Genomic DNA, 12,057 nt, shown 5'->3' with positions numbered 1-12,057 from the left:
AAATGCTTCCGATTTCGGAGCTGCATGCATTAACTCTCATGGGATGAATACTCAGAAGGTCTGAGCATTTGATTCCTGGGTGGACTCCTCAGACCAAACACCAAAAGGTTATATCACTGATCATATCATACTAGTGCTATTTTGATAAAATGATTCAGGGGTAGGAAGTCCAACAGATTTGTATCTATGAAAGTTCATAGATAAAAAAAAGAGAACATAATAGGTCATGACAGAATTTTAACTCATGTCTCCCTTTTGTCTCGATCTTGAGTGATGGACTTTGGAAAACATGAATAGTGAATGAACAATTCAACCTGCTCCTCCTAAATCTATAAAGAGAAAGAAACAACAGTAAAATAGGAGTGCAATGTGACAGAGTTAAGTTAAAGAGGATAAGCTGTGTCGAGTGGGCGCCTGATCTCTGATCTCTCAAACATGGCCTTTCTTCGTCCAAATCTCCCTGCCTCTTTGCAAACACACTGTATCTGCCTTTGTCCCCTTCCTTCTTTCTCCTCATTTTAGAGCTTTCTAAATCCAAATAATCCTCAAAGTTCCTCCCTTTCCCCTCTTCCTGTCTCTATCTCTCAGCTCTCTCATATACAGTACTGTCTATTTCCTGTAACAAAATATACTGAACACTGCTTCATTGTTCGTGTTTCTCCCTTTCTATAATGATCTGAGCTTTTTCTAACATTGATTTTAAGTAGTTTTCTCGCCTCTGTAGACAAAGCATTTTATTTTTTCTGTCTTGTGCGCACTTTCTCTCCCTCTTGACTTTTGAGCTCCTTAACATGCTCCTGTATCCGTGACTAATTCTCTTTCCCACTCTTTTCCTCCCTCCTCTCTGCAACATGTCCTCATTTCCATATCTTTGTCTTTCTTCTCGTCTTCTTATTATCACATCTTTTTAACTGATTCCTTTTGTGTTTCTAGTTTTTATTTTGTTTGTCTCCATTGTTCTTTTTGCCCTTCTAGTTTGTACTCATTTCAGCAATCTCCATGTGGCTGCAGCAAATTCAATTCATCACAAATTTAATCACCCAGGTTACGTCGGGGGCAAAGTAAATATGTGCAAACCTTCTGAGTCGAGTTCAACTTTGGTAAATGTAAATTCTAAAATTGCCTGTGAGGGGACATAGAGCTGGATGGAGGAAGCTATCATAACTTGTTATCTGTCATCACCTTTTTTTTAAACCTCCTACAGACAGTTATACAACAGAAGTTGATGGTACATAAATGTGTGACCGTTATTGTTCCTTTAGCGACTAAGCTAACCAGCTTACTAACTGACAGCTAAGAAGCTTTTAGCAAGCTTGTTACTCCCCCCCAACAAACTCTTTGTTAAATGAAATTATGTACAATCCCGAGAACCAAATGTCAGTGGGGAGTAAACAGCACAATACATAAAAAATTGAAAGTTATGGGAGCTATTGACTAGCACTAGCACTGTCCTTACTGTCAGGCACATTAGCAGTTAGTAGTTAGTTAGCATTTAGTAATTCACCTAGCTTTTGGAACAAAACATAAATAGACACACAGATAAATTATCTCTGTTCTCTTGTCAGTTCTCCATCCATATTTAAAACTGCTGAACTCAAAACACAAAACCCCTAAAACCATGAATTGGCGAATGCAAAAATGGAGGAGGTAGGAGTAATGATAGGAGAAAGAAAAGGAAGAAGAGGTGTGCAAAGAGGAAAGTGGCATAAGGAGAGAACAGGGTATGTAAAGGCAAGAGGAGAACAAGCTGAAGGAAAGGAAGAAATTAATGCCTCCCCCCTCCTCTTTCATTTTTCTCGCTGGCCTTTCTTTACATCTTCCCCTTTTCTCTAATTGTCAGGAATGCTGACCTAAGCTCACTTGTTTCTGTGCCAACTCTCCCTTTCTCACTTAATCTAATCATCACACCATTATTTCACTCCTCCTCGTTCCTCATTGTTCCCTTCTTCTTCTTCTCCCCTCCATATATCCTTCCTGCGGCTCTCTGCTGTAACCCGCTGACAACGGACAGAATGAGAAACAAATGAACATGGAGTGAAGTGAGGGGGAAGAAACTGCTGAGTCATACTTACAAGAAAATAATTTAATCGTGATAAGGCTCTGGGGAATATTAGATTAGATTATTGTTTCGTCTTTCCCTCCAGTGGTGAAAGAAGAACCTTTGTTGATATCTGTGCAATTATCAATAATGAAAAGTTGCTGAGTCATGGTTGGACAAGAACTATTTAATCATGATGAAGAATTAGATAATTTTTTTCCCCCTGTTACTCTGTCAAGAAGAGAAAGTTGTTGATAAGTAGAAAATTACCAATGACAATGAAAAGTGTCTGAGTTGAGCACTGAGTGGATTGTGTATTTTGTACTGATAAATCTCTATGGAGTAATAAATTAGATTAGAGCCACATTTTTTCACTTTTGACAGTAACAGGAGAGGTCATGATAATTTTAAACAAATTATGACGAACAGTTAAGTTTATAAAGACGGAGATGAATAAAGTCCCCAGTCTAGAAGAGAAACACAAAAAACGGTATTTGTGGACATTTTCAGACTTTCAGGCACATGCATATAATCTGTAACTAACTGGTTCAACTGATGAAATATCCCTTTTCAACTGTAGTTACTTCTAAATTAAAGCCATCACACATTCATCCAAGCACAAGATTCAAGGTTTCAGAGTGGCTGAAAGTGTTGTCTCCACCACAAAGTCTGGTTATGTTTTAGTGTAGAGATTTAAACATGTTTTATTTTAATGTTCCCTGCCCTTTTCAAGTTTTTTGTGTGTTTCTGCAATATCATTTAAGACTGTTGTGGGTTAAACAAAAAATAACACCTAACCAACGACTTGGAAAATACCAAACCATCATCTTACAGAGCTATCCAAAGCCATTAAAATGAAGAGCCAAAGTCTTAAAAATACCCATATGAGAGCTGAGCCATAGCCACACAGGTGCGGAACAATGGCCAAGGCCACGGCCAAGGCCACGGCCACGGCCACACATCCACCACCTGTAAATGTTAACCACATGTGTCCCTTGCAGGGGCAGATGGTGGTATATTCCTCACCTCCCCCCTCTTCTTACTCTTGTTCCATTTCATAAAATATTACAATCACCCCCTCTTCGCTTTGCTTTCACACACTCTTCACCACAACTTCTCTCCCTTTCTCTTCAGGTTTTATTCTCTGTCTCTCCACTGTACCGGAAAGAAAACAGAAAAATAAAGAGGAAGGAGACTGAAAGAAAGATAGGAGGAGAAGGAGAGTGACGAGAGCTGAGGTCACCTTGATCTACAGCCTTCTGCCTACACTGCAGCTGGGGGTCAGCGGGCAAAACACAGGAAACACTTTCAAGGACACATACATTCTTTAACACACACAGTTGTATTTAAATGTATTTCTTCTCTTTTCTTGTATCCATTCATATCTTTGCCAAGTCATTAAGGCATAGTGCACCACAAACTTAACATACAATACTGTACTGAAACACAGATATTATTTTCTTACCATATGGTCTGATATAATGCTGTTGGAAACCAGCTATTTAGCAGGAGACTGCAAATGCTTGAAAATTCAAGAAATCTTTAGTACATAAAGTTTTGTCTCAGTAGGAATGGTGAGTGTACTCCCCTAGATAACTGAAATATAATCACTAATCTCATTATACACTTACACACTCTGATCCATTGAATTTAACCTGCTCCAGGGCTGTGCACCATAGGTTACAGTCTGGGTTTGAACCCAAATTCAGACCAGACGTGAGGTTTCAGGGGCATTTAAACACTAGCAAAGCGTCCATTCAGTCAAAAAACACGGCCTCTAAAAGTCTGTGTAAAGAACTGATTGACTGACAAGTGATGGCCAAAAACACTTCAAAACTTCACTTCACAAAACTTGGACTGCTGTCCATTTACACCGAACATATTAGGCCTTATGGTAAACAAAGTTTAAAGCTCACCAAATCACTTTCACTGTTTTATACTAACATATATTTTCATTTATAAGTGGCAAAGTGTGTGTATATGTCACTCTGAAGGAACGAGATAAAAATACTACACCAGCCTCAACTCACTGGACGGTTACAAACATACACAAACACAAACACTCACGTACACACACAGACAGGAACATTGAGGAAGTCTCGGCTGTGATCCATCATTGAAGGACTGAAAATTATGACACCACAGAGAGAAAGAGAGAGAGAGACACCAAGAGGGGAGCAAAACCGCTCACACACACAAAAACACACACACAGCAGACAGTAGAGTCTCTGTGTTGTCAGTAACCACCTTCGAGACCCTGAGGTGTCATAAATGACTTCAAATAGGACGGAGAGAGACGGAGGGATGAGAGAGGAAGAGACAGGAGAGTGACGCATGTTATAATGACTTCATTTGACACAGCCACTCTCTAACACCCACTGCTTTTTCTCTTAAACACCAATTCAAACAATTTTGACACACACACACACGCACATGATCTTTATTAAGCATGTGACATCCATCTTACTGAATCCTTTTGAGCTTATTCTATCCATTGAGTGGATTTTTGGCAATATTCAATAACTGGAAATCTTTTGCAACGAAGGAATCGTTAAGTCTTATCTCTTTGAGCGATTTTGAGGATGACAACTCCATCATTATTATTTGAATGCCAGTTTAGTTTCACAGTTGGGGAATCAGGGGAAAGAAAAGTTAAGACAAAGCTCTTCAATCCCTTGGTGCAATGAGCATGTGTGACAGAAATTATGAGTGGTTTAACAGACCATCCCATATGCTAATGTCACATCATACAGATACTGAAAGCTGCTATGGTAATGTTACAAGCTGAATGCATGCAGTATATTTTGTGTCACAAATGCCACAAAATAACTATTTGTATCATCAGAATTTAATTAATGAAGTCCAATAAAAGTTGAAACTGCCATATCAGTAACTTTTCAGGCGATTCATGTGTGCAGTCAGCCAACAGAAGATCAACCGTTGAGAAAAAGACCTCCATGATTATGAGTGAAACTCCGCAGCTCTGACTTTTGATCTTATTTATTAATGTTGATCCAGGAAAACCATCTGCTTTTGCACTCTAAGCTAACCTAAATTTGAGCAACACACAAATGCCTCAAGGGGGGACAAGTAAGTAAAAAAAAAAAGAAAACCAGATATAGACAGAAAGTGAGAAGAAAGAAGACAGATGGAGGGAAGTACAGTGAAGAAGAAATTCACCAAACTCCCAGTAGACTCATTCACTAAGGGGTTGGTTAATTCACTAGACCCACGAGAACCTTTAGTGTGTGTGAGTATGTCTTGGTGTGTGTGAATAGACCTCTGTGTGGAACCACAGAGGCATTTGGTCATGTTTATATCCTTGTTTTTGGCCTGGGTGAGAGTGTACATATCGGTATGTGTGTGTGTGTGTGTGTGTGTGTGTGTGTGTGTGTACACGTAATGTGTGCTTGAACTCTGTGAAGGTGTATCCATACCAGCGGAGTGACGTGTAAGGTTGTGTGTGTTAGTGTGTGTATCTGCGGACAGAAAATGTAAATAAATACAAATTTATATGAAAGTGTTGTCACCGGAGATTTGTAGAACATTTGAACTCTGTGTGTGTTTGTGTGTGTATGTGTGTGGTGAGTGTGGGAGGGGTAGGTTAATCCTAAATTTACCCTCGGTGGTCGGAGGACTGTGGTCACATCTGGACTCAGTTTCTCTCTGCCTGTCTTGTTTTCTTTGCTCCCCTCGTCATTGCCACCTCACCTGTGCTCCTTTTCTCCTCTTTTTTACTCCATTATACACCTTTTCAATCTCCCCTCCTATCATTTAAATAACTGACAAAAAACCTTCCCTGGTGTCCACTTGGATGTCAAACGTAGTGTGTACATGTGTGTGCAGGAATCCTACCTGCTGCTTGAGCTGATGAACCAGATTATCCTTCTCCCTCTTCAGACCTGCCACCTCCTCCTGAGTTTTCTTCTTCTTGGATGAGGAGAGCTCAAGCAGGGCAATGTTGGCATCTTTCTCGCTTATGGCTGCTAGCAGCGCCTCTTGCCTGTATAGAGAACAATCATACATTTTGTTAGCAATACTATAGCAAATAAATTGATTTAATTCAAGCCAAATGGCGTGGTGTAACACTGGTGAATGCAGTTTCAGCTTTTTTCTTGCTAATTCAAAGCTATTAAAGTGTTGGTTCACCCAAATTGTAAAAAAAATAAAAATGTTTTTCCCCATTTTCGTCTAGTGGTATCCAGACATACAGATCGTTTTGGATTTATTTTCCCAGGTCTTGAGATAGCTGAGAGCTCTGTCTCCACCCCAATACAACAAGGTAATTCAACTATTCAACAGCAACACCTTTTTCCTGAAATCAGCTGAAATTTTCTGTGGATCATCCAGAGAAACATGGACACAAGATTTTCATGTGAAGTTTTTTGAAATGTCATACTACAACTTTATGAGCACCACAAAAAATTCTCCCTTGTAATCGGGGTGGAGACAGAAATCCCAAAGATGGATATCTCAAAATCTGGACAAAGGAAACCAAAATGATTTCTAAGGCTAGATACTAATTTGGGTGTACTTTAATGTCATGGTAAACCTACCGCATGTCAACAAGTGGAGGGAAGTCCTCTTAATCGGAGCACCACTTTGTGATTTAGGATAAAATTGGCGTATTTTTGCAAAAATATGGGCCTTCCTGGTGGTCAAGTGTGACGCACACCATGCAATCAAGATGTTTCCAGTTTGTTCATGGTGGGGACCTTCATGGCACATGTTCGCTCTTTCTCTTACTCCCTTATTTCTCTCCATACTATCTACTATCCAATAAAAGCAAAGAAAAAGGCAAAAATGGCATAAAATCTTATTTTTTGGCATTTCTGCATGCAGTGTAGCTTTTACAAACATCTCTCTCTAATAGTGAAACACTTAGTAATGTTTGGAGTTGGACTCGTGTTGGTCTTGCTCATGGCCACTTCAGCAGAGCGTAACTTCACAAGGCTACTTGGCTTCCAACAAAGTACAGATGGCAGAGCGTATTTGGCTCCAAAGCTACACACATTAGCAGTTAATCACATTGTGTTTGACTCGTTTGAACTTTTTTTTAACAATATCAATAAAGTCCTCTCATTTATGTTTCCATACAGGTATTACGCTATAGTCTCTGTCTGTCTTTTCCAGCCCTCTTGTCTCTCTCTGTCTCTTCCCCTTGCCTGCATGGTTGGGCTGATAGATAGATAGCATTCCATGTGGTTGGGAAGTAACAAGCCGCATCCCATCCATCCCATCAACCACAGATCTGGCCCAGTCGCTTCTGAGGACACCCAAGGCTCCAAATTCTCGGAATTCTGTCTGTTTCCAGAGAGAATCTAAATCACAATGGGCTTTCCGCAATCCCACAAGGCTCTGCGCTTGGCCACACATAATCATATATGCACACAAAGATGCAAACTTAAATGCGAAACAACAAATATGTTCCCTCTTCATCTGTCTCGCTGAATCTCAATTCTTACATCCATTATATTTTTATGTAAGGAGACAGAGACACATACAGATACAGTAGTGCAGTGAGGAATGCAGTGATGAGAGTGTCTAAATGAAGACAGATTACATGTTTGGACTACGTGAAGACCCACAGATTCTTTGGTTAACCTCACTGACCACGCTGTCAGTGTACAAGTGTCCCATCATGCATCTGGACTGAGCAATCCTGTCAGGAGCAGCGACTGAGGGAGTTCAGACTGGGGTTGGTAGATCGATTCTCTAGGCAAGTCTGGTCACTATCAGACTGCTCCGAGCTTGTCAGTCAAACAGTTTTAGATTTGTGAAAGTGGATGCAACATTTTGGATATTACTGATATTGTACATAATGTTAGTATTACAATATATCTTTATATTTCTCTCATTTGTTGATTATGATGAGATCTGATGAGAAATTGTAAAAAATGTATCTTTATAACCTAAAGACAAAGAGCACCAAAGAGCTTTCAATGGTTTATTGTTTGTGACTAAACTTCAAAGAAGTGCTGACTGAAAGTAAGGCAGCCTCAGACTCGTAACTGGGTTTTTAAAAAAATATTTTAAATATCCAGTCAAATAATTAATAAACAATAATAAGAATCTGACCAAGCATAGACCAGCCTTATTTATAACTTAATTTATTAATTTATTGATAGAATTACCAGCATTTCAACCGCCTATACAATATATATCATACAATTTTAATTTATGTCTGTTTAAACACACCCTTAATTTAATAATTTTTGGGGAATCCAAAATGCTCCTTTAAATATAAAAAAAAACAAAAAAAACGAGCTCTTGGACTTCTTTATGCAATCAAACGTTTCTTTCCTTCCCGATTGTGAGACACTGGAACATTGTCACAGTCTTTCCCTTTCTTTTTTTTATATAAACACTAGTACACACACACACATACACACACATACAGAGAAAGGCTAATGGAACATTAGTCTTGTTAAAGCTAACAGTGCGTCGAGTTTTATACCATATCTGAGAGTTACCTGCCAGCACATGGCACTTATAAACCCCGGTGATAAAATGATATTTATTCCAGATGCACCCGTCTCATTCTGGGCCTCTCAATGGTTCTCCCTTCATCTCTGTCTAACACACATAAATACCTGTGCGCACACACACATATACACACACACACACACACACACAAAAACACTCATTGCTTGGCCTTCTCAGCTTGCAGAGTTAAACACGTGCTTATAACAAGTGCTGGTTGTGGCTACTGCTGTTGCTATGTGATCATTAAAATCTGTTTCAAGTGCAGCTCTCTTTTGCCAAATCTTTAGATAATTCTACTGTCAGAGGGCACTTAAAAAACATAGTATGCTCTCAGCTCTGCTGGCAATATGTCCTTACCAGTGAAAGTAACAAAGACACTGCAGCCAGCACGGTGAGGAAGAAAGGTTCCCAGTGGATATGCAGCCTTAGATCTGTAACTTTCCTTTCAAGTCTTTTCTTTCTGCAGCAATATGGAGAGCACACTAGGATAAAGGAAGGTCTTCTAACAGTGAGCAAGGAATGAAAGCTAGTAAAAGAGGTCATCTCTCACTCATATTCTCCTTATTTTGGCTACATATTTTGTCTTAAATGCTGTAGTAATTGTGCAATGCAAATCTCAGAGATTATTTATCAATCTGTGACATATTTGTCTCTTTTCTTTGAGTGTTCAGCCATGGTATCTGCTGTTAGCTTGCATGCCAACAAACAAAAGCACTGCATCACTAAAACTCAGCCTCCTCCTTCACTGCGTTGTAAGTGACCACTTTTCTTGAGGTCCCAAATAAGGAAGCTCCAGCTAAAAAATGCAGGATTGTTGAACTTGGCCCAACTTTTGTTGCAGACAATACAACGTCGTCCAGCAATGCAGTGTGTTGAGGAGTCAAAAATGTACAAGGCCACATTCCTAGTAGATTACAAAAGTCAATGAAATAAGTCTACTGTTTATCTCACAATAAGTGATACAGAGGATAAAATGACTGCTGCTGTTTTAAGTTTCCATATTATTAAGTTCTGTGCAATGTTTTGGCATTTGATAAGCCTTTAAGCTCCTGCTTACTGCTTAGTTCTTCTGCTGTTTTTTCCCCCCAACCCAATCTATAGAGATGGGCTTGGATATTGGATAATACTGCAAAGCTCCCGGATTATGTTCAATGGCAACATTTTTCAAATTCTTTTTTTCCATATATCTGTGCTTGACATCTACAGTATGCTTAAAGTTAGGTAAAAATCATGGTCACGGCAAATAAATTGTGCTTAAGGTATGGTTAAAGTTAGGCAACTAAAACACTTGGCTGTGGTTAGGAAAAAAACAACAACTAACATTTATTGTACATCTGGTACAGGACACAACATTTGGGTTAGACGTGCTACGTGCTTATCCACAACTCCTTACTTTCGGCCTGACGACATAAAGGGCACACTACTTTCTACACTGGCATTGGATGTAAATAGTGAGGTACAAAATCATCCAATAATCGCTTTGAGTGTTTATAAAAAACACTGTAGAAGCATGCTGAAAACTGCAATTGTGCTTCATACAGGTGGGAATAATGGCCATATATCTATATGAACATTTTACATGTCATTTAAAATTTAACAAGTTTCCATTTACGTTATATTCTCTCCCCACTTCCTTTTAATCTCTCTCTCTCAACTATTCACTATCAGTATCTCTCGCCCACCCTGCATTTCTCATCTCTTTCGCTTCACCTCCCTCTCCCCTCCATCCCTCGTCACTCGTTCTATCTCCCCACCTCTTCTCTCTCGCCGTCTGTAAAGAAGGCAGGAGGCATTCTTTCCGTCGTTTGGCGGTCGTGTGCCATGATGTCATCGGCTTGGTGACAAGACAGACAGTAAGCAGATACACACAAACGCACCAGGCACCTGACCCCAACCCCAACACACAGACACACGCACATGTGGGGGCTCTCTCCTTCCTAAAACCACTTAAGGCCCCTCACTTTATCAGAAACACTAATGCCTGGTCTTAGATCACTTACATATTTCTGCACACACACACACACACACACACACACAAACACAGACCAAAGCAGCTTCCTCTCGTGTGTGTGCTGCGTTATCTCCTTCGTGCTGTCACCCCCTACTGCAGTCTACAGTGCGTGTTTGTGTGTGTGTGTGTTCAAGTGACAGTTGTATGTCTGTGTTTATGACAGCATGTCTTTCTGTATGTGTGTATGCGCTCATAAGGATGTACTTCATGTGTATTTCAGTGTGTGTGAATGTTCACAAGTTGTCAATGTGTATTCAGGGCTTTATCCTGTGCATATGTGTGTGTAGGAGTGAAGTGTGTGTGTCCTTGTGTGTGTGTGTGTGTGTAAAGTAGATTCAGTCCAGTGTGACATTGGCCAGTCTCTGTCTAAGACAAACACAGAGCTATTTTAGAAATAATCCCCTCTCTCTGCTCTCTGTTTCTGACTGAACAAAGCAGTTCTCCATTGTTTTCTGTGACACTGTCTGCTCTGGTTACACAAGAGGCTGCTTGTAGGACGCCAGAGTTTACTCTTTAACCCCTGTAGGACATGGTGCGTGTCAAGCCCGACCTCATTTCTGTGAAGGGAGGTTTTCCTCTACATGCTGCGCTTCAGAGAACCGTACACTACACTTGTTAAGACTTTCTGATTCGACACAGACTTTGAGGAAGGTTTTTCCAAAACGTACTCCACCCTCATTGACCAATTTCAGGAAACTGAATGAGCTTTAAGGCGAGCAAAATCAGCAGATTCACTTGGCTGGCTGGCTAAGGGATTAAGAAAAATTTCATAATCATATTTACAGTAATCATGAATGCTTTGGTTGGCTTTAAACAAAAGAAGACTGAATGAGTTTTGGTATACTTATTTCATTTCATTCATATATATTCATTTCAAACAATGAAGCAAAGCAAACTCAGCCTGTTTCAGCCCAGGACTTGAAGTTAATCTTAATTATGGAATTACGCAGCAGCATGTGGACTACCCCCCTTATACCATAAGATCTGGACAGGCAGGTCTGAGATGCATTATTGGAAAATCAAAGTCAAATCAGCAACAAATGGGGTGCTGTGACAGTGTAGTTAAATCTGTTGATTACAGCAGCATTCATACATTGCATTTCTTTGTTTTGATCAAATATTAGGTCTATTTCAGAGTCAGTGTGTGGCCATCTGGATACAAGCTCAGGTCTCAGCTGGGGGAGGTAAAAGACATTTAACACACGCAAAACACCTGATGAGCCAAGTACAAGTCTGAAAAGATGTGTCAACGTCATCCACAAGATATACAGTACAGTGCTAAATTTAATGTATGTGCACTTGATTTTGCAGCTGATTATAACACAATGTGTTTTCCACCATTAGGAACATTTGGAGATTCTGGCTCCTACTTAAGAAGATAAATAAAAGAAATGTAACGTAAATTTCACCTGGGTGGCACACTTTTTATATATCATAATCCTCAATCCTGTCCACAGTCTTTGAAGAGGGAGAGACAGGGAGATAAAAGGAGATAAAGAGAGAGAAAGGGAGAGAAAGGGAG

General features: G+C 39.8%; 1 protein-coding gene across 1 annotated transcript in view; it reads right to left on the bottom strand.

Annotated features, from left to right (window-relative positions):
* The window catches only part of LOC118337106 (ELKS/Rab6-interacting/CAST family member 1-like), a gene marked incomplete at its 5' end in the record, with an annotated part of 101,901 nt that overhangs the window by 25,011 nt on the left and 64,833 nt on the right, over window positions 1–12,057 (bottom strand). Inside the window, 1 exon segment of the mRNA XM_035673973.1 lies at window positions 5,894–6,041. Coding sequence (XP_035529866.1) covers window positions 5,894–6,041 — 148 coding nt within the window.

This window comes from Morone saxatilis, unplaced genomic scaffold (assembly GCF_004916995.1).
Source record: "Morone saxatilis isolate NCDOM2014 unplaced genomic scaffold, NCSU_SB_2.0 Contig10, whole genome shotgun sequence".
Taxonomy (NCBI): domain Eukaryota; kingdom Metazoa; phylum Chordata; class Actinopteri; family Moronidae; genus Morone; species Morone saxatilis.
This window is presented reverse-complemented; position numbering and strand designations above follow the sequence as displayed.